At 30.8% G+C, this 25,080-nt stretch overlaps 1 protein-coding gene across 1 annotated transcript in view; it reads right to left on the bottom strand.

Moving 5' to 3' along the window:
- Positions 1 to 1,372: 1,372 nt before the first annotated feature.
- LOC148281004 (uncharacterized) overlaps positions 1,373 to 25,080 on the bottom strand; it is a gene marked incomplete at its 3' end in the record, with an annotated part of 84,804 nt that continues 61,096 nt past the window's right edge. The window contains exon 3 of the mRNA XM_088227466.1: positions 1,373 to 1,650. Coding sequence (XP_088083592.1) covers positions 1,373 to 1,650 — 278 coding nt within the window. The remainder of the gene's footprint in view (positions 1,651 to 25,080) is intronic.

Here is a 25,080-nt window from a genome sequence, read left to right as displayed (position 1 = left end):
CGAGATAAAGAACATTTTAGAGAAGGTAATATAGAAGTCTAAGCATTTACAGGGCTTATGACCTGTCATTGAGTAGTTTAAGTGGCCACTTTACACACTGTGTAACATTCACCATTCCGCCCATATTTGATAAATCCGTCTGGTCCAAGAAGAAGTACGTAAATTGAAAAATAATTTCAGGCATTGCCTGTTATGTAGGTTAAATAATTCAATCATATGAATCTCACCCTCAACAATAAAGGTTTCAGCTCTTTAACTTCACAGACGTCAACAGATGGATAAATCGAAGGAATATATTTGTTCAAATATAGGGAGAACGGTGAATGTTACACAGCGTGTAATGTGGCCACTCAAACCTGCCAACGGCAGGTCATAAGCCCTGTGGATGCCTAGACTTCTATATTCCCTTCTCTAAAATGTTCTTCATCTCTGTTGTATTATGTTAATATTAACAGCTTCCCAAGGGATTGAATCTAGTCCTTATCTACAAAAATTTTGACAAACTCAAAACATTGTTTTTATTAAATTAATCATTTTTTTCTTGTTCATTTGTTGTTATAGATATTAAAATTTGTTCTATGTCGTGTCCTGCCAGTAAAACCACTTTGTGACTATAAATTGAATGTGGATCTTTTTGCTGATATCCATAAAATATGGTTTTCCCACAATCTTAACACTACATCGATTGAATACTCCGGGTTCCCTGATCGTTACCCAAATAACAAATTATTTAGGGAACGAACATTAAATTGCGTTGTTTCCAATTATTTCACGATTATTCAATGATCTATTCATGTGTTATATTAAATACATTGTATTTCATGAAGATGTATGAATGTAGAGGAAGCGAGGTCTGTATGCCAAGATAGAGAGTTATGGCGTTCTATCCTCTCTGCCTAACCCTACGGGGAAACGGCGTGATGATTTGTTGTTGTTGTTGTCATTAGCCGTATATGTATGCGTGTAAAAAACTTGGCTTGAAACTTATGACCTACCTAAAAGTCTTCACACTTATTGGGTATGTACCTCAAACTTATAATTATAAATGTGTCCCTAAATAAATAGAAAAAAATGGTTTCAGCTTGGTTTTCAAAAATGGTGATAAAGGTTTCAGCTCTTTTACTTTACAAAAGTCAACAGATGGAAGAGTTGAGGAAATGTGGATGTTCAAACATGGCCAGAATGGTGAATGTTACAAAGTGTGTAAAGTGGCCACTTAAACCAGCCAATGACTGGTCCTAAGCCCTGTAAATGCCTAGACTTCCATATTCCCTTCTCAAAAATGTTTTACCTCTCTGTTGAAATAAATTTAGAAAAAAAATGTTTTTACAACACTAAAACTGAGAGTTATAATTAGTTAGAAGAAACTAACCTGAGTCTCCGTGACATTCAGCAACTTCGCCATGTCGGTCCTCTCACTGGAAGAGAGATACTTCTTGACCTCAAACAGCTTCTCCAGTTCGAAGATCTGCCTCCCCGTGAACGTAGTTCTGGCCTTCTTCTTCTTCCTTCCATCAGCTTCAGTCTCCGAAGAGTCTCTGGAAACGTCGTCTTCTGCCAGGCCAACAGAAGGAGTAGAGGGTAAGGGTGTGGATGCTTTGACAACTGGTGTTTCGGTGGACTTTTTCCGTTTCACAGTTTTGGTTGGTTCTGAAACAAAAGTTCGAGTTTTAGTTCTCAGTTTATTAATAAGACAAAATGGAAAACTGAGAACGATATTAAAAGAGGAAATGTCGTTTATTTAAGAAAATATCAAATAATCTCTTTATTAATAATTATTTTATTTAATAATCTTTTTTAGTTGTCTTCTATATTTATTTCATACAACATGTTTTCTATCGGTATTTTAAACAATCGCTTGCAATTTGCAGTTTATCCGTTTACGCTTATTGTTAAATTATTATTGTCCGATGATACTTAGATACTAATGTAATAACTTATATTTACATATAAGTTATTAATTTTAAAAATTTCACTTATTTATTCTGACCAATTAGCGCTTTAACCCTCTAATAGGCATCTTCAGACTAACTTAGATGTAAATATAAGTTATTACATTATTACAATAGAATTCCATAAAAAATTCCACAATTATGGACATACTAAATCATGATCTTGATAGTGTATCACTGTGGCTAAAAATTAATAAATTAAAATTGAATGTTAACAAAACTAAATATATGAATATAGGAAACAAAAGAATAGAAATTACACCATCAATTGTAATAGAAAATGAAAAACTTAATGAAGTCACTGAAATTAAATATTTAGGTGTAATGTTGGATTCAAAACTTACATTTCACCAAAACGCTAAGATGGTAATAAATAAGATTGCAAAAAAAGTATCAATTTTGGGAAGGATCAGAAGATTTATTGATAAGGACTCCTGCAAAACTATTTACAAAGCAATTATTGAACCACACGTTAACTACTGTAGTAGCATTTTATTTTTATCAAACAAAGAAAACATAGATAAACTAACTGTATTACAAAATAAAGCCTTTAGAATCATTTTGAAAAAAACAGATATACGAGGGTAAAGTCGATGGTAAATGAAATGAAATTATTAACATATAAACAAAGAATATTTTACAATACAATGATATTTGTTCATAAAATTATAAACTCTAATAACTAACTTAGAAATACTCAAATGTCCTTTTTGTAAACAAACCCAAGATGTAGATAAAAGTATGATAAATAAATTGAAGGATCAATTTGAAGAAAATACTATTATGACAAAACAAATATTACTAGAGTACAAAGAAAATACAAAATTGATTAAACGTATGTCTCAAGAATTCATCACGGATTTAAATAAATATAAAGAAGAAATAAAAGACAAAATATTTACATTGCAAAAAAATATAGAAGAAATGCAATTAACAATACAGAAGAATAATTATGAAGAAAATAATTATGTGGCCAAAAATAGTGAAATATTTTATGAAAACCAACCTCTTGAAATAATAAACAAAGTACTTTTACCACCAGGAGAAAAGATCAAAATATTAATATTCGGAGATGAAGAAGGGAGAAGACTTAGAAAAAAAATAGAAAAAAATCTATTCAGTAATGTACAGTGTAGCAGTTACATCTTTCCTGATGCAACAATTGATAATTATATGTCGACAATTATTCAAGGGTGTAAACAACTAACAAAAAATGATCTTGTATTTTTATACCCAGGAAAACATGAAAAATCACCTATTAATATTTTAAGCAATCTTTACTTTATACTCCAAAACTTAAAGCATACCAATGTAATTGTCCATTCGGTTGCAACAAATAAAAACTTAAATGTATCAAAACTAAACGTAGAAATAAAAAACAAAACTAATCGATTTGAGCATGCTAAATTTATTGGCCCAATATTTAATGACCAAATGAATTCATATTTCATCAACAATGCTTATAAAACAGAAACATACAGAATTATAGATATGATTAAACAAGAATATATATTAAATGTTTTCAGTGATACTAATGAAAATAATACTTTAGACAAAAAAAATTCTAGTGGGTCAAAAAACTTGGAAAAAGAACCGGATCAAAGCCTGAACTAACAAGTTTTATAATAAATAACCACATTAAAAACCTTAAAATACTGTACATAAATATTCGTAGTCTGAAACCCAAAATAGATGAACTAAAAGCACTTATAATAAGTGAATTTAAAAACCCCGATTTCATCATTCTAACTGAAACATGGCTCACTAATAGTGAAGCAGAATTATATGACATCAATAATTACAATGTAATAAACTCCTGCCGGGAAGGTAGAGGAGGAGGTGTAGCAATGTACATAAAGAAAAACTTAAATTACGAAGCAAAAAATATTGAAAATAACAGAGATATGGCAAACATTGTTTTAATAAGTCTCATAAAACAAAAAATAAATTTGTGTGCTATCTACAGACGACCAAATAAAACCGAAGTACATAGTTTCATAAATCTTCTAGAAACCCAAATACTTCCGTATGGAAATAAAGGAAAAACAATAATAGTTGGGGATTTTAATATCAATATATTAGAAAAAGACAATGTACTAACAAATGAATATGTAAATAGCCTAATATCTAATAATTATGTAATTCTTAACGAAATTTCACTTGAAAAATATACAAGATGGAATCACAGAGGAGAAAATTCGATTATTGATCATGTATTAACAAATTTTGTAGAAGCTAAATATACAATAGACTACAAAGATACTCCACTAAGTGATCACAGAGCACTCTATCTAAATATAGATATACCTATCGAAAGACAAAAAATATTTAAACAAAAATACACCTTAGAAATAACAGATTATGTCAAATTAAAAGAAAATCTCGTGGCGAAAATACAAGAAGTTAATAGTTTTAAACAGTTACAAGACATTATCCAAAACGAAATAAAAAAGAACACAAAAACCAAGGTGAGAAACTTCACAACGTCAATAAAGGAGGGTTGGCTAACTAAAAACATATTTCAAAAAATAAAAAATAAAAATCAAGTATATAAAAAAATGATTAAAGAAAGAAATAACAGTCAACTTGTAACCGAACTAAAAAATATTCAAAAAGATTTAAGAAATGAAATCAGAAAATCAAAAAAACAATATTACCAGAATTATATAAAATCAGCAGAAGGCAGCAGCAATAAACTTTGGAAAATAATAAAAAATATCAAGTCTGGAGAAAAATTGCAGTCAGCTAGTATAAAAGAAATGAATGTAAAAGATGGGATTTTCACAAATGATGAAGAAGAAATATCAAACATTATCAATGAATATTACTCCAATGTAGGCCAAAACCTTGCAAGTAAGTTAGATGGACCATGTCTAAACATATCAGAAAAACGAAGAAGAAAAATAAATAGTACCTTTTTTCTTAGACCAACAACGACAAAAGAAGTGTGTAAAATAATTGACAATCTTAAAAAAAATGCATCGCCAGGATATGATAAAATTAAACCTTCACTCATAAAAAATCTCAAAGATATTTTAAGCCCGGTCGTATCAAAATTAATTAACATGCATATAAAGTTAGGAATCTACCCGGAAGAACTAAAGACTGCAAGAATAACTCCTATATTTAAAGGTGGAGATCGAACGGAACCTAGTAACTATAGACCTATAGCAAATTTAACTGTATTTAATAAAATCTTTGAAAAATGTATTCATAAACGATTAATGGGACATATTAAAAATCTTAATATAATATGCTTAAACCAACATGGTTTTCAAGAAAAAAAAGGAACTGGAACCGCTCTAGTAAATTTGATTAATTATATTCAAACAAATATGGATGCTAAAATTCCAACCACAGGAGTAATATTAGATTTTAAAAAAGCTTTTGATACGGTTCACATTGAGACCATGATAAAAAAATTAAATGATATAGGAGTAAAATCTCAAGAATACAAACTATTAAAATCATACTTAACTAATCGGAAGCAGTATACCTTTGTAAATGAAAAAAAAAGTAAAATACAAACAGTAAATTTTGGAGTCCCACAAGGATCTATTTTGGGTCCACTGTTATATATTTTATATATTAATGACTTATCACTGTATAATTTTAAAGGGAAAATTATTATGTATGCCGACGACATTGGACTTTTTTATAAAAATCAAACAGACGTATTAACAAACAATGACATAAACGAAGACCTTACTATATTGACTAAATGGACAAACACAAACTTACTTACACTTAATGAAAAAAAATGCAATATTATCCATTTTGAATCTAGAAAAAAATGTCACAAAGTAGATGCTTACATAAATAATGAACGACTAACTGAAATTGAACATGTTAAATATTTAGGACTAACAATAGACAGACAATTGACATGGACAATTCATATCAACAATTTAATTAGCAAAGTGGCAACTTTATCGAGTCTATTTTTTAAAATCAAAAACTTTGTTCCAATAAAGGAAAAAATTTTAATGTATGAAGCATATGTTAAAACTAAAATATGTTATATGCAACTACTATGGGGAACAGGATATCAAAATGACATAAACAGACTACAAAGACAGCAAAATAAAATATTAAAGTTAGTATATGACCTTCCCTATCTAACAGCAACTAAAGAACTTTTTGAACAAACTAAACAATTAAACGTAACTGAACTCTTTAAACTAGAATCTTTAAAATTTATTCATAAATTAGCCACTGATGTAATTGTAGACGAAGAATTAAAACTTGAAAAAAATTGTAGTAAACATGAACACAATACGAGAATTTCAGAAAAATATCATATACAATCTTTTAAAACGAGAAAAGGACAATCGAGACTTATAAACCATGGACTGAAATTATACAATAAACTACCAGACAAAACTAAACAAAAGACTCAGGCAACCTTTACAAAAGATGTTAAAAATATTATTATTAACAGTAGAATTTGAATTTTAAAAGTGAAAATATTTTGTTAAATGTATGTAACCCGTAAGGGTTTATCAATAAATATTTAAATAAAAAAAAAAAATAAAAAAACAGAATTTTGGAAAAAAATTGATCGGAACCAGCATGAACACGATCACAATACTAGAGAAAAGAACAAAATTAGACTTCCATTTAGGAAAAAGGCAAAGTCACAAAATTCAATTTTATTTAAAGCAATTAAAAAGTATTACGAAATGGAAAAAAATTTGTATGAAGAAAAAAACATATCAAAATTTAAAATAATGGTCAAGACATATGTGATAAACAATTTATAAATTAAATATATTTTCAATGTTATTATTAGAACACACATAACAATATGTATGATATGTGTGCCCTACTTTAAGATTTAAATAAATAAAATAAATAAATAAATAAATAAATAATTTAAATAAAATACTTAGATACTTTTATTCCCACCGAATCCAATTTCGTTATCTCTCTTTCTGAATGTTCATATCAATGGTTTTGTATTTGTTTTTATACTTTAGTACATACATAAAATTAAGTCTATTTTTTTTGTATCGTGAAATGTATACCTCCCTTGAAAATGGCCACTGAGCGAATGTATAAGTAAATTAATAAATATATTTTTTAAATAACCCGCTGCGCCCCTATTTAAGAGGCTCGTCAACAGGTGAGAATGAGAGGATATGGAAGAAAATTACACAGAATACAACACAACACCCAGTTCAATTGAGAAAAATAAAATATGGTTGTCTTGCAACTAGCAGGAATCAACCCGCGACGCCAGTTACACAGTTGGCTGTTTAACCAACTGCGCCAAGCATATACATGTGTATGTAAAATCTATGTATCAGCTTACACAAGTGGAATTTATTATGAACACTTTTAGAAGTTCTTAAAAATTTCACAACTTCATTTTCTCTCATATTTAATAATCTAATCAAAGTCGCGTATATAATAATCCTATCCATATAATTCTAAGTGGTTATATATAAATATTTATTAACTTTTAGTGAAATGTTCTTTGTCTATTTTCTAATATATTGAATCTGATTTTATTAACTAAGCTGATTTTAATTAAACCCATTAAATATCATAAAAATGTAAACGGATATGATAGTGTATTGCGCAACTAAAAATTAAGTACGTGATGATAAAAGTACCTTCACGTTTGAGGAGTGATAATGAGACATTGTATCTCTTGTGGTTTTACTCCAGAGAGGAAGTTAAAACAAAGTATCCATACAGATAGTGGCGTGCACCTATACATTGTACTAATTTACTTGATTCAAACCCACAAAATAAGCATAACGACTAATTGTTTTCATTGCGGTAAACACAATGTTTAATTATCTATGATTACTTATTACTAAAGGGAATTAATCAAAACATTAATGATACAAAAAGTAAAATTCGGACTCCCATTTATGAAGAAGATGATCACGAAATTCAATTAAATAAGGCGGTGAAAAAAAAGAAAAAAAAAGACAAATTTTAATTAACAAATTATAACAGGAATGGAGAACACCTTAAAGAAGGAAATATGGAAGTCTTGGCCACTTTACACACTGTGTAACATTCACCATTTTGCCTACGTTTGAACATCCATATTTCTTAAATTCTTCCAGTTATTGATTTTAGTGAAGTTAAACAGCTGACACCTTCATTGTTGTGAAGAGATTCATCACACTAAACTATTTCACATACTAGGCAACGCTTGAAAGCAATTTCGCAATTTTTAAACTTCTTCTTGAACCAGTTGATTTTATTACAATATTTGAGTTTATTCGAATGTTTATGGATAAAAGACTGAATTTCACTCCCTCGGAGTCATTAAGATTAACAAATTACAACAGAGATGGAGAACACCTTAAAGAAGGGAATATGGAGGTCTAGGAAATAACAGGGCTTATGACCTGTCTTTCTTAAGAATTGAAGAAATATGGATGTTCAAACATAGGCAAAATTGCTGAATGTTACACAGTGTGTAAAGTGGCCTATCAAACCAGCCAATGACAGGTCATAAGAGCTGTAAATGACCAGACTCCCATATTCCCTTCATTAAGGTGTTCTCCATCCCTGTTGTGATTTGTTAACCTTAATGACTCCCGAGGGGGTCAAATTCAGTCTTTTGTCTACAAACATTTGGACAAACTTAAATATTGTAACAAAATTGAATGTTTACGTTAAAACGTATATGTGTTTAACCATAAATATATAATTCCTCTGTACGTGTGATGTCACTTCTCCTAAACGGCTAAACCGATTTACGTGCAGTTTTCAGTGAAATGTAGATCTTAGCGCTGCGCGAGTTCGTAAATATTATTTTCTTCAATCGAATCTTTAAAAATAAAGTTATAAGCATGTTTTTTTTTCATCGACTTACCAGGGTTGCATTCGATGATAATACATACATATAAAAAAATTGAAGGATGTTGTTTTTTTTGTGTTTAAAAAAGTTCGTTTTTGAATGTTTACAAACAACAATATCTTTTTACTGGATTTTTGGTAATATTAAAATAATCGCAGCCTCCGTGGTATAATAGTGAAGACACTTGAATTAAGCACGGAAGGTTCCGTGTTTGATTCTCGGTGAGAACACAAAAATCAGATTTGATTTTTCTCAAGCCTGGGTTTTCTGTGTTGTAATTCACCAATGTAATTGGGCCCGTTGTGGTGCAAAAAATATGTATATTTATAAATATATTAACTGACAGTCAATACATTTTAAAAAATTGCATTCATAAGTTAAGTGCACCCCTGTTGGTGAGAAGAGCCAAGTTTGATTTTTGCAAAAATAATTCTATTTATGAAAATTAATTATTTTATGTTTTGGAATTCAACCATTAACAAATACCTGGGTACCTACTTATCAATACTTATAAATGAAAAGTATTTTTTGGTAATAAACAGGCGAGCCAACGTTTGGGCGGGACAACGTCTGTTGGGTCCACTAGTATTTGATAAATATACATACAACTGACTTATTTATTTACGTAAAAGTAGTTAATTACATGTTTTTTTAGACATAAGTCCCAACACCATGGGACTAAAAGTCCTAGGGTGAGTTGGGACGAGTTTTTAGTTGACACAGACATACGAGTATGCTGACATACAAATACGTATAAGATATATTTTTATTGTTTTTTTTTCTTATACATCCATGTTTTACTGTTGTTTTTTATTTTCGTATAATTGAACTAATTTTAATTTTATATTTTATATTATGAAGGCACTTGTGCCGTGTAATGAATAAATAAAATAAATTAATTAATTTACACTTTGTCCGTCACATTTCCGCTGACGTGAAGCAACGCGCGACGATATGAAATAAGAAATTAAATTTAAAATGGTCTGTTTTTAAAGTATTTTAAATATGCTGTGTGTAAGGGCAAAAAATCATAATTTGTTTTTTTAATCGTCATCACTGCGTCCCTACTAAATATGAGTAATGTCCAAGCAAATTAGAGACCAGCTTATTACGGATCCCCAAATAACTTGCAGAACGACAAACACTGACAGCTGCACAGAACTTTCTTGAACGAGGATTGACTCGTTTGCTAGTATGAATTACTTGCAAAACTAATTGGTTCCTGGTCACCGTACTAAAATACTTTATCTCATAGCACTTAATATTTGAGTTAGCGTTCATTTTGAAAATCTTTATTTAATTTGTGATTTGAGATGTTAAGGAACGTGATTTGAGAGTACAATTTTTTTTTTTATTAATCGATTTTTTTATCTTTTTTTACTTTCATTTACTATGGTTCTTGGTAATATTAGCCAGAAAAATACAATATTTACAAATGTTTAATGGGAGCAAAACAATATCTGATTTTTCTTCCTATTGTTAATAGGAAGAAAAATCAGATAATTCTTGAACAACTTCAAAATACATAAAACATTAAAATAACATAAATTGGAAATAAAAAAAAATCTCAATAATAAACACCCAAAACCTTGATAGTACATATTTTGTAACTAAAATACATAACGGAAACTTATTTGGCATGGGTTTATATTCTAAAGATAAAGATAATTAATGAAAACTTATTTACATATTAAGAGCTTAAAGTATTCAGATACAACAATAATTATTTGATGGATTTTATTTTAAAATAAATGTTATAACATTATCTAGCAATTAATTAATATACACAATTTTAAACGGTGTTACAGACAAAGGTCCACACATATTGTTATTAGATAAATATTTACATTTTGCAAAAATTAAACCCCAGTTTCTTATACATGACCGTAACATTTGGATATTAATTGGTAAAAGTCAATTAGGATTTCCTTAATCAATTCGTCTCTGCTTTCCATTAAAGTACAATTATAAATTAAGTGGTTCAAATCACCAATATTCTCACCGCAATCACAGATTGGAGAGTTTCTACAGTTAATTTTAAATAAATGTGATGGAAAACAGCCGTGACCTGATCTTAACCGGCATATTGATACTAATTTAGACCTTGAAAGAGATGTTCCTACAAACTGCGTTTTTTTTATATATCTGACTGTATAAAAGCGAAAAATTATTCTTTTACGACTCGTTTCACTGCATACACCATACATCTCTACTATTATTTTTTTATAGTTTGGTACAAATCAATTGCCGTTACAAAATGAAAAAGTTTGAATGGCTCAAAAATTCGGTTGGTTGAAGTATGAAACTAACAGTAATAAAGAATAGATTTTCATTTTACTAAAGCAAAAAAATAACACCATGCACGTCATTTTGAAGCATGCTGCAGTTTCTTATTGTTGGAAAACCTTAAGTCGAAAAACTCAAATAATTGCCCAAAATAAGATTTATCAAGACAAATCACCCTTCATAGGATGAGTAGCCAAAAAAAAATTCGAGGCTAATACGATATTGGGTAAATAAAAAAAACGGTTGAAGACATATTTTTTAAACGGGTACAAAAATTACAAATTCTAAAAATTAAATATGTGAGGCGAGATCTGGTAATTCGGAAGTAAAACATAAAATTACAAAAAAACGAAAAGTGATATGAATATGTTGATGGCATATTTGGGTTTAGCCGGCAAAATTTCATAAGAATCAGCGATTATAATTTATGTAACAAAATCATTGTCGATTCGTGTATTTAATTAATATTTTACAATTTATGTTGTAACGCATTTAAGTGTTTCTTTCAGGATTCGATTGATAAAATATATTGACGGCCACCGTGGTATAGTAACCAAGTCAATTGACTAGCAGATCTAAGGTTTCAGGTTGGAATCCCGATGAGGAAACCAAAATCAAATTTGATTTATCTCAAACCTGGGTGTTGGAATTCATGTGCTGTAATATTCACCACTGTATTCAAGGCCTATTGGCCTGTCGTAGTGTAAAACAACAACCAAAAGGTTTATTGGCTAGGCGTGAAAACAAGGAAAATGTATATCGTATCTGCACCTGATGGTGCATAAGGAACTACACTAGAACATCGAATACATCCATATATCATATAATACGTGAAAGTAAGGTGATCATGTCAGGTGCCAGTCCATGGACAATATATTTTGAATTATTTTTCTCAGGGGTGGATAAGTTCTGTAACTTGAATTATAAAAATAAAACTTTTATTTTATTGGTTGGTTGGAAGAAATTGCCGTTTGGCAATAAGCCCGCCAATGTACAAATAACATTATGTACAAAAGTTAAATATATAAAAAAATAAAAAATAAGTATCTAATCACATAATCCCTGTAATAGCTAGACTACCAATGTCTTTTTTTTTTAAAGTCTGTGTCGAGATCTCTGAATATGACTATTTTAAAATAACCTTTCTTTATTGCTCAACTAAGAACTTACTCATAATCCGGTGAATACTTGAAAATTATGTTGACATTCATTTACTGAGAAATAATTCAAGTTGCGCGCTTTCAGTAATATTAATTGAATTCAACCCTTGTTATTTCAATTAAATTCAGAGGGTTAAAATCCTCAAAGCGTCCAAAAAAAGGAAGGGCAGAAAGGGTTTATTTTATGTTGCTGTCTCGGCATCATCAATCAAGAGATAAAAAGTTTTAAAATTTAAGGATCTTCAACTTGAAATTCAAAAAAGTCATTTCTAAAGAATAAATCCTTAAAATTAAGATTTTTTATTAATATTCCGACAGACACGGAGAGATTTAAAAAAAAGAATACTAAAAATCTAAGCATTCATAGAGCTTATGATCTGTCATTGACTGGTTATCACATTATACACTGCGTAATATGTCACCATTCTGTCTTTTGTTTGCACTACAGCGGTTTAAATGGTGACAAAAAACCCAGGCATGAGTCAAACCCCATTTTAATTTTTCTGATCTTACCGGGAATCGACCCCAGACCCTCCATGCGTGAAACAAGCATCTTACCCTTTAAACCACGGGGGCCGTCTATATTTATGTCTTGCGTTTTTATTTAATTATTTGGTTTGTGTATTTCGAGAAGTGAAATACCGAATTTGTGTAAGTTAACGAAATTTGGACACACTTAAAATATTGTAAGACCAACTGGTCTATGCACAAAACTTAAAAATATTTTTTAAGCGTTCCATGTCCGCTCCCTAGTTGGAGCATATGGTGTGCACAAAGATCCTCCAAGCATATGTCAGCTGCCAGCTACTGTGCATCAGTGAATACCCGATCTTGGATATTATCCATGGCTTTATCCCACTGAGTTCCTCCAGGGTATGGTCGGTTACAGCAGTTTGAAGACCAGAAGGAATGTGTATTTAACTACGCACTTCTTTCGATTGTTGCGCGGTATTATTGACAATCCTGAAATTATGTGAAGCATTAGCTTTTATGTTCTAGATAATTACCTTAAACAGCGTCAGCATAGACTGTTTCACATTCCAATATACAGGACCAACCTGACAATCGTTATGCCTGTTGGAAAGGCTATCTCTATGTTGAACAATATTACTTTGGACAGTTACATTTTTCTATGTATACTTATGTGTTATATTTATATATACCTAACTTTACCTTATTATTTTAATTATTTCTATATGTATGAATTCAGATATGTCATTTTGTAATGTACATTTATATGAATAAATAAAATTGAAATCTCCAGACAGCTTTTATACTGTTGAATGTGGTACCTGCTACTCCTAGCCGCAATCTCACTTCATTTTGAAATCGGCCATTTTCTGTAAAATATACTCTCAGGTATTTGAAACTCTCGACCCTTTCGATGATTTCGTTTGACGGAGTTGGGGGATTAGGGGATCAATACACGAAGAGTTACAAAGAACATGGGTTTTTGCAATATCGATTTAAAACCCAAGCCGTCGAAACCTATTTAGCTCACTCATAATAGATATATCTATTTTATAATACTCAATATATCAAACTTATAATATTGGAAATCAAACACTAATTTTATTCTACTGAACACTTTATTTTATTTTTACAAATATAAAACAAAAATCTCGTGACAACTGTTTCGCCTTGTTAGGGTATTTTCAAACGAATGTGAAGATTAGATGGATTGAATATCCTTAATAACTATATAATAACTATATAAGGACATTCATTCCATCTAATCTTCACATTTGTTTGAAAATGCCCTAACAAGGCGAAACAACTGTCACGAAATTATTGTTTTTATATATGTAAAAATAAAATAAAGTGTTCAGTGGACTCAAATCAGTGTTTGATTTCTAATAATATAAGTTTCAATATGGAGTTCTCTAAAAAAAACACCAAATCAATCAATACTCAATATATCACCCGAAATTGCATCGTCATTTTAATTTTATTTCACATTACAAACTTATAAAATCAAAATATTTACCTTAAAAAAAATTACGCTTCAACGCTTTCTTTCACTGATACATTTAGATATTAAAAGACCCAGAATTCAAAGCATTATATTTTTATACAAATCACTCTGACGAAACAATTAAAGGATCTGAAGCCCTTATGTACCCATGTCTTGTAGTACACGTGAAATCAGTCAACACCCTGCTATAACCGAGTAGTGATGCGCAGATTATTGGAGAAAGTCGAATAATATATCATCAGTTATTAAAAAACTGATCATTACAAGAAGCATAAAATATTTATAAAGTAATTCAATACATTAAAAAAAATCGTATTCCTACATAATTACACCCCTTTGTTGGTGAGACGACCGGAGTTTGACGTTTGCAAAAAGAATGCCATATTTGAAAAAATATTTATTCTATGTTTATGAATTCAACCACCTAGGTACCTACGTTAATAAAATATTAAATTTGATCAATTTTCAGTTTTGGAATTTAATCACAAACAAGTACCTAGGTACCTACTTATCAATAAAAAATCGTTTTCCAACGTTCGGGCAGGACAACGTCTATCGGGTCCGCTAGTATATGTATATTAATATATATATCTAGGTTTATTTTTTCCAAAAAATAAATATAAGCGTCTTATAATTTACAAAAATATTTCAATGTCGGTAGCCATTTTCAATGAGTTGTAAATAACTCACTATTGGATATATCACAAAATGGATATCAAGTTTGGGTAGAGTGGGTTCAAACTTTGGACCTCCGATCCGTGAGTCTACACTACTTGGGACCACAACCAGATTCATTTTAATCTTTTATTTTATAGATACACATTTATCCAGATAATCGATATAAAACCAGAACATTTTCACATATCACACATTTGATAAAATAGAATCATAACTCAAAAAGCACAACTTCCCAGAGAGCCTAAAAACTAAATAAAAATGTTCTTAAAACCATGTTTTTATTTGGTTTTTTTCTTTTCACTATCTAAAACAATGCCTTTGTTTTGAGATGTCTTAAAAATGCTATTATTTTTTTATAAAAAATCTCAACTGCATAATGAAACTAAACCAAACGAGAGCCTGATTAAGAATGGCGGCTTTCAAATGATGTTTAGTGTGTCTCATAAAGCCATATAAAGCGGTTAAATGGTTAGGCTAGAATTACATTTATTATTTAGCATATGAGAGTTTTATTATTATTTATTCTGTATCATCATCATCAGTGGCGCTACAGCCCGTTGTGAGCCCTGGCCTCCTCCAGAATTTGTCTCCATTCGTCCCTGCACTCCGCGGCTCTTCTCCAGTTCGTCAGGCCAATCGCTCTTGTGTCACTTTTCACATTATCCAGCCATCTTAATTTTGGTCTGCCTTACTTCGTCTGCCTCTCGGAGTGGTATAAATAAACACCAAATAATATTTATTCTGTATACTTAACTCAAAATCTATTTTTTTATATATGACTCGATTAATAACGATTAGAATAACGAATACAATCGAATAATTTGGTTATGAAAAAAATCGCAGTATTCGATTACTTCGACCGGTTATTCACATCTATAGCACCCATTTGACACACAACTAGCATATATGCCGTTTTCCGCGCTACAGAAAAAATCCACTCGGCCCAATAAAATAACATAGAGTGGATTGACCTTTAAATTATAATATTTTATTTTTTTATTACTTGGCAGGTAAACGCATGAATCGGTACACCGGTAAACTAATGTCCATACGATTTATTTTGGCAAAAACACTGTGTAACATTCACCATTCTGCTCAAGTTTAAACATCTACTTATTTCCTCAACTCTTCCATCTGTGGACTTTTATGAAGTAAAAGAGCTGAAACCTTTATCATGTGGGTGAGATTCATCCGGCTGAACCAATTCACTTACTAGGCAATGCCTGAAAACAATTTTCGAATTTCAACAGTGTGTAAAGTGGCCACTTAAACTAGCCAATGACAGGTTATAAGCCCTGTAAATGCCTAGACTTCCATATTGCATTCTTAATATGGAAGTCTAGGTATTTACAAAATGTTTTCACTTTCTGTTGCAACAAATTTAGATCTAAATAACTCCCCAGGGAGGAAATCCAGCCAGTCTGCAAATATTTAGACAAAATCTTAACATGTTTTTTTACAGTTTCTTTTTTATTTTTTATTTATTTTATAAAAATATTTACAAAATACTTTTAAACTAAAGTCCTACTGAGTTGTATACAGTATGAATAATAAAATACATACCCTTTAAATTTATTGCAACAGAGAGGGAAAACATTATTGAAAAGAGAATATGGAAGTCTAAGGCCACTTAACCAATGACAGGTCATAAGCCCTGTAAATGCCTAGACTTCCAAATTTCGTCCTCAATAATGTTTTCCCTCTCTGTTGCGATAAATTTAAATATGAATAACTCCCTGGGAGGAAATCCAGCGAGTCTGCTAGCATTTGGACATACTCAAATATTGTTGAAATATTTGCCGACCCAAATTTTACCGGGCCGGGCGGATTAGTACGATACATGTGAAAAGGGCCATAGTTATCACAACGATGGCATATATAATATAACACACGTGTCGGGTCGTGCCTAGCCGGATGGGAAAAGTGTTTCAGAGAAATGATCATATCCTTTGATCACATTAAGTGGGGCGGCAGAGTGGGGGGAATATAATGAAGGGGAGGGGGCAACTAGAGGGATTACAGACGATCAAATCGTACTGCATGTTTTTTGTGCTTTAAAATTAGATCTACTAAATTTAAGCTTTGTAAACGAGGACAAAAGTGGCATATTGTTCTTTTTTTTGTTACGAAGTAAACAAACAACATTTTGGTACATTTTTTCACTATAAGGATGGGAATAAAATAATTTTTCAATCGTTTTCTTATTTTAATACTGATTAATATGTACCTACCTATAATGTATTTCGTCGGCCTCGTGGTGCAGTGGTCAGCGCGTTTGCCTACCATGCAAGAGGTCTCGGATTCGATTCCCGACATGGTTGACATGAAGTCCCATGAGACATTGTTCCAATTCATGAAGGTTCTGGACATTAGACAATTTTTTTAATAGGGTCATTGAGACATTACTGGTCATGCGGCTACAAGAGTAGATCCCAGCAGAATGCTCGTGCAAGGTTTTCCTGTAATTTGAATAATTTAATTCCAAAAACACGTACGACGTTTGCTAAGAGAAATGCCTCTTTTGTGGCCCCAAGGGTGTTCAATGTCCGGGATGAACATAGCAAATTCTCCAAAACGAAAGCGATTTACAGGAGTGTACAAGTCTGGATTTTGCCTAAGGGAAGAGACCATTGCAGGAGACTGCTGCGAGATATTGCATTGATTTGTATACTATTAAGCGTGTTGTCCAGGTGCCCTTTGAAATTTACGTATGTTTATGTAATAATATTTCATTTTTATTTCTGCTTTTATTTAATTATGTACGTGCTTCCACTTTCCATTATGTTGTATCCCAACCCAACACAGGGCCCTTGGCCTCATAGAGTTTGGGATACGTTATTATTATATTATTTTGTAATTTTTATGTATTTGTATGAATAAAATAAATAGGAATAAGAATAAATATTTTTTTAAAAGGATTTAAAAAAAAAAAGGAAACCTTCGCATTCTTATGATTTACCAAAATATTTCTCTTTTGGGGGCCATTTTCAACAAGAAGCAAATAACTCACTATTAGAAAATGGTAACCAAGTTGTGGTAAAACGGGGTGCGAACCTCGGACCTCTGAGCCATGAGTCCGTGACACTAGCCACAGGGCCACAACCCGATTTTCGCTCTAGAATATTTCATAGTTCCAGAACTGGTACCTGGCTGTAAGCGTAAGGCTGATCATCTTACCTTCATGTAACAAAAAATATCAAGATACGCTGCGATTCGTGTACCAATGCAGTGCTCTATGCACCATTACGTGCGGAACGGGAATGATGATGATGATAAAGTATTTAAGGTAAATGGTTAAATAAATTTAAGGTAAGTGGAAATATTTGATAAGGTAAATTAAAAGTTTACGTTGATAATTAAGAGGATAGACGGTCTTCATTTTCTTTTAACAAACGTAGTCCCGTATTTTCTCCCCGGGTTATGGCACCAAAGAATTTTTTTTTACACAATATGGATATTTACCATTGGCGTGTCTTTATTATTTTGATTTTTCTATAGATTGTTTCTTATAAGAGCTAGAACCATCCAAAAACTAAAAAAAGCGCTTAGTTTTATCTGCCTTCGTATATCCGCCTTCATCATCAATAATTTTGAATAACTGAAAAAATATTAATACAGTAAATTTTATGTCGATACTCCTCCTAAAAAAATAATTGAAATTGGTTCAGTTTTGAGGTGAGGAAAACGGGACGGCGAAAAGTCGATTTTGTCGTTTACAGTTGGCCAAAATCGGTCCGTCGTACAGTTATCATTTTTGCACTGTATCGGGGAAGCATCAGCGAGAGAGTACCAGAAAGACAAGGTTCAAATACCTATTTGTCAAAATTCTTACATACCGCCTTTCCTCTCAACATTATAACTAGCATCTTAGCGTTCAATTAATTGCAATTAACATTAAACGAGATAATTAACTAAGTAGGTACCTGGGTATCGAATAAAGCAACCTATTATGAAATATATTATGTGAGATTATGTAAACACACTAATTAATATCAAGAAACCCTTCGATGATAGCAAGCTTGTAGTTGCTTAAAGTTAAAAGCCCATGGATGTACGTTTTAATTATATTATTATTACTAAAGCAAATTACGACATAGTTAAGTAAACCAGAGTGGCCTGCCTGGTACACTTTGCACCAAAACTATACTTTGTTGCCAATCATTTTACGTTTAAACAATAATAGTTTTTGAAAAAATATTTTTGTAAATTGGATCGTTAGTGGTATATCGTAATGTATCAATGTGACATTTTTAAAATAATATAATTGCAATGCCATTATTACACGTAATCCTTTTTTATGGGAAATGTTTTTTGCTTGCCTTCTTCATTTGGCGCAAAGTATACCACGATACTATTTACTCATTAATATACATAACTCTGCTGTCAACACTAGGAGTACCTTATTGTTTCATTGCTCCAGTACTTCTTCCCACCAACAAAACAATTCATTGATACTGAGACTGCTTAGGTTAGGTAACACTTATGGGACGGCTGCAGACATTCTGTCCAATACTTTATAATCTTATAAGTCCACAATATCAAATTTATTTGGAGCTGCTCGTCAAACTATTATTGACAATTCAATTCCATAAATTAAAAAATACTTACTTGTTTATTTTTATTACCTTATACTTGTTTTTTTTATTTTTTACTATAATATCAAATTGCATTGTAGTATTGGCAAATACGCATTTCATGTATACTTATTTTCATTTCTCTTTTTTCGCGATAATATATGCTTGCTTGATTATTAATTTAACTTAAGTTTGTCTTTCGTGCTTACCGTAACACTTTATTTACTTTGTTTGCTTTACAGAATTTATTTCATAAGCTTATGTTTATGCATTTTTTGTTTATATGTTTACTGTTTTTTCTTGCATACCTTTGTTATTATTGTTTTTTTTTTACTTTGTAAAACTTTTTATTATATCCTTTCTAACCAATTTCAATTTATTTTATTTCATTTTATTTGGGATTTTTACAGCTATTACATAAACAAAATAATTAGAAAAATCTTAACAATACTAAAGCCAATTAAAAAAATCCACTGTAAATATAATGACACATAATATATAAGAAAATAAGTTTAGTAATTGTATTTGTGTGACGTTTGCATTTATGTGTATGTGAATGTGTGTATGCGTGAATGAATGAGGGAGAGGATACATGTGCGTGTGGGAATGAAAGGGGGAGAGGGTGCGTGTGTATAGGTGCGTAAGTATGAAAATAATATATTTGCTTAAAACTTGTAAATTGTATTAAAAATGGTACAATAAAGAGCTTAGTAAAAAGTTAGAAACCTTTTTGTTAAAATTCAAATGACGAAATGATATAAATAGTTTTTTCTGTATATTCTGTGTTTATTCTTTAGTACGTTTGCATGTGTTTTATTTTTATTTTTTGTAAATGCCCTTTGGGCGTTAATGAACAAAATAAATCAATTGAAAAAAAACAAAATCAATAGATTAAGTTATTTGTGACTATATTATTGAAATTAATTCGACATGTGAAATATCAAAGTGATTGATGAAACTTTATTTGAGTACTAAATCTTACCCGCGGGTTCGCTCACGTGGTATTAGGGAGAAACTAGTTGGGTAATTAAATAGTTTTTTCGTTTAGTAATAAGATTTTTTCCAATGGAACGTTATATATCTGGAACAAAAAGTAACCTGTGTCGATTACCGGTCTTCCAACTATTACTATGAAGAAGAAAAAATGATGATCCGTTAGTCTATAGCAGTGGTCGGAAAACTCATTCGTCAAAAGAACCAAAAATCACATTATGACTTCTTTTGAGAGTCAAATTTCTTTTCGTTAAACTGTTTCCTCTTTTTGAAGAGAGTTGGCTTCGGCCAACGAACCATATTGTACAGTGAAGATCTCCGTATTTACTCTCGGCTACTGAGTAAACATTTTTTTAAATTAGTGATGTAAAGGAGATTTAACGACATCTGTGTTGACAATTCGATCACAAAATTCAAGTTTAATATGATGCTTCTCTATGCAGTATCCTCAAAAATTCAAAAGGCAAGTTCTAGAAGTTCTTCTATAGAACCTGTAGACTAACTTAGTAGTAACTTGCGCCGAGCCGCACTCGAGTGGTTAAAAAGCCGTATGCGGCTCGTGGGCCACGGTCTGCCGACCACTGGTCCATGGTGACGTAGAATAATCTGTTCAGAAATGCAAAATCCTGCTGCAAAACCAAAACGAAAAAAAATCATAAATCAATTTTAAAACGATTCTCTTTGACATCATATCTTACCGCCGACTCATTTTCAAATAATGTTACTCATTGTTCAAATATCTTTTTTTTTTCAATTCGAGATTAAAATTAAGTATCCTATTTTACTTTTCATATCTCCGGCCATTCCTATGCAAAAAAATATGTCAATCGGTCGCTCCGTTGATACGTGAAGGAAACACGAACAAACAAACAAATACACTTTCGCATTTATACTATTAGTGTAGATTTTACAACACATTTGTGTATTATTATTATCTTATCTCTTTCTGATATTAATTTATCAAATATTTTTGCGTACCGTATATTATATTATTTTCACATATATACTAACTGTTAACTAATTTTCATTATTTGTTTTAACCAATAATTTGTTGATACCATTTTTTTATACTTATAAGTATATAAAAATGTATTTATTTTTTTGGTTTGAATTCTTTACAAGTTATTTACAATTTGCTTTTTAATTCAATTACTTTTATTTTATCCAATTTTTTTTTTTTTTTACTATGTAAAGTTTCACTTTTTATTTTGCATGGCAATATGCTTCTTATTGTTTCTAAATGTATACAAAAAAGCATTGTTTATCTTTTAAATTTTTACGCACTATGTTTGTACTTACCTGTATATTTTTTGTAAATGCCCCTTGGGCGTATTGTAAAATTAAATGAAAATAAAAAACAAATAAAAAATAAGAAATAAAAGCGAAAGGATTATAATTATGTATGTAAGTACATTATGGCGTGAAAATACTATAAGTTTCACACGAATTAAGATGTAATCATATTGTGTTAGCATTGCTGCAATTACTGTGGTCTATGGATTGTATGCAGTGTACAGTTGACTTAGTTAATAGCTTCAGTCTGTATTTTGAAATAAACAAATCTCAGTTAATATTTTACAAAAAAAAAACGTATTTGTCTTGATGAACTATCAACACATAAGTTGTCATCGTGTGCACAGGTCAATATAAAATATAAAAGAGTACACAGCTTGCCCACCACATACCGTACACCGCATCTGAGGACAAAAGTCTCCTTGGCGGTGCCCACATACACTGAAAATTTGCTCGTTTTCAAACGAGAAAAGCTGCCCAAAAGCTCTCTGAAATTTGGTAGCCTAAGCATCTTTGTGCTAAAAGAAAGTAATCCAGAAGTACATAATATGTACTTCATTGAATTGAGAAGAGAGGGAAGTGAATTCTTCACTGACTGGGATTAAATTTATTGGACTCAATAAGCCGAAATGATTACAAAACTTTTTAAAAGCCTTGAAATTCTTTTTTGAAGCCACCAGATCTGTATATCCGACAGGACCTACAACAGGGCCACGGATAGTAGCGAGAAGCTCCATTCGGTAATCTTGAGAATATGAAAGAGTACAGACAAAATTTGTTTGTACATAGGTTCTTATAAAATAATAAACATAATAATACATGATTTTGATGTATCGAAAAAATCAAATAATAACCAAACCTAACCAAACCTAACCTAACCACATTCGAAATAAAAAGCATTAATTCTACTAGATCGTGTTTTCAAATAATATATTAGTATATGAAATATTTAAAGGATTATATTGTAATCTTATGTTCGGGTTCATATTAATTTTAAAAACTTGGTACTTAACTATATTACCAACAGATTAAAGTCAATCTTGATTGTTAGATACTTGAGCTCTTATTTATTTTTTTACAGAAAGCTGAACTTACAGGTATTGGAAAATAATTTTACTCTGTTAAATTCTCTTAACTGGTATTATCTTGATGTTTTACTTTTAAAATATAGTTTAAATCTTAAAATAGTAAAAACATAAACATTATATTCTTATATGTGCTCTTTAATCCAATTGCTGAAAAATACAATAAATAATTTTAAAATAAATGTCTAAAGGAAATTTATCCCAGCATGTGCGTCGTCGTCGGTTATTGTATCATTACAATAATAAAAATATATGGTAATTTTATTACTATCGTTAGCTACGATAATTTATATAGCGCTGTTTCCATTCATAACTTCAAGGGTGCTGAACAATAAATACCCCATCAGGTCTTTATGTATGGATAACTTATATCGAAATTTTTGTTATACCTATAATACCTCAAAGGCGCTTTACAAATTTATTACATTATTATTAAATTTATTACGCTGTTACAGATTTATTAAAATAATTTAAAGAACGGGTGGGTTTTATTTTTTTCCGAAATATCTCGTCACTCTCAGTTTCACACTTTTGCTGCAATGAAAGTAAATTAGAGCGAATTTTAATAACAGATAAGACCCAAATTACATTATGTTTTGCAGATACAGAGCGCATGCGCAAATGGAATTCAGCAGCTCAATCACAATGGCTGCACTTGTAGGTAATTACCGATACGATAAAAATTGATTATGGATAAGTGTTGGTTAAGGACTTTTAATCGACGTAATAAACATCTGTGATTGAGCACCTAGCTCCTATAAGCATTGAGCTTACTATTCTGGAGATAAAGACTTATCTTTCATGTATCGAAAAATATCTTGATTACTTGTGCAACGCTCTTTGCACCATTAGGAGCGAATAGAGATATTAGGAAGTAGGATAAAATAAATTAAATGAATTTGGTTATATTTGTAAATCTTTGCAGCTGACTATACAATGTACAATCATCACTAAATGTACATCGTGTCAATCATTTTTATATGCAAAGTGAATGGATTCCTGTTTTACAATTTACTGAGTCTTGAACCGATGGTAGATAAGGTGTAGGTGGAGCTCCGAGTTAAAAGAAATTAAACTATAAAATAATATATTATATAGGAATCAAGTCAGCCATAACTTGTGTGTTCAGATATCTCAGTTCACAAACGTTGTGCAATTTAAAGCAACTCTACGTGTTGGATAATACGTTCACCAGCACGCTGTGCGCGTATTGGTAACAAAATCGCTACACTGGCACTGGCCACACGTTCGTGAGTCGTTCAGTCTAGTATCTCTCAGTGCGGGCCAAATTGCGAACGAGGATAATGTGCGTACGTCAAAAGCGCACAAAAAATATATTGCTTTGGCGCCGAGATGGATATAGAAACTGTTGAATCCGCTATGTTTTTTAAATTCAAATTACAAGTTAAAAAAATATATGCACTTTAGCGGACATATTGATAAAAGAAATATCCTCCAGCCAACCAAAAACCATCTGGCGAAAAATTGATCAATCGGCGCTGTTGTAAATAACTTATTTAAATGTATTTAATTGAACTAGAGGCTAAAACTTTAATTGGACTAAAAAGAGGTTATTATTTTTATGCTGATATATAGTCAATGTGAAATATTTCTAGTCTAAAAAAACGTAGAACTAATATTGATTCCATTTTTATGTTCGGCAAACTAAATGGTATAATCAATATTCCATCATTACTGGGACAAGTAAAATTCCATATTCCGACTCGTAGATTGAAAAACGATGGAGTACTGTTCATCGATCAGCATAGAACAAACTATGGCTTTATTTCTTCAATGCTCGTCTTTGTCATATTGTTTACTTAAGGCAGGATCTGGACTTTTTTGGTTTAAGTTTACAGCGATTTAAACGAGCACTAAATACATAGTCCAGATCTTGTCATGATGTCCCTTATGTTTGCCAATGCTTCTTTTCTTTTTTTAAATGTTTTTAACTATTCTTTTATTTTAATATTTAAAGTCTATAAATTTTATAAATGGACAATGTCCGTTAATAAATAAAGACAGAAATAACAGTCATTACATAAAAAAACGATATATATCAATAAACCAAAATTATTGGTATTTAATCAGTGGTAGATATAGCTTGTATACATAAAATTATTTGTAAAAATACTTTATTATCCGCAATTTAATAACGAGAAATGTAGAAGCGAGGAAAAAAAGAAAAAGAAATACATAAAAATATTTCAGAAATAACTGAATAATAACTAAACCCCTTTATTTTCAAAGTGTGCACA

Source organism: Micrasema longulum, unplaced genomic scaffold, assembly GCF_059751315.1.
Source record: "Micrasema longulum isolate JH-2025_06_02 unplaced genomic scaffold, ASM5975131v1 h1tg000506l, whole genome shotgun sequence".
Lineage (NCBI taxonomy): Eukaryota > Metazoa > Arthropoda > Insecta > Trichoptera > Brachycentridae > Micrasema > Micrasema longulum.
This window is presented reverse-complemented; position numbering and strand designations above follow the sequence as displayed.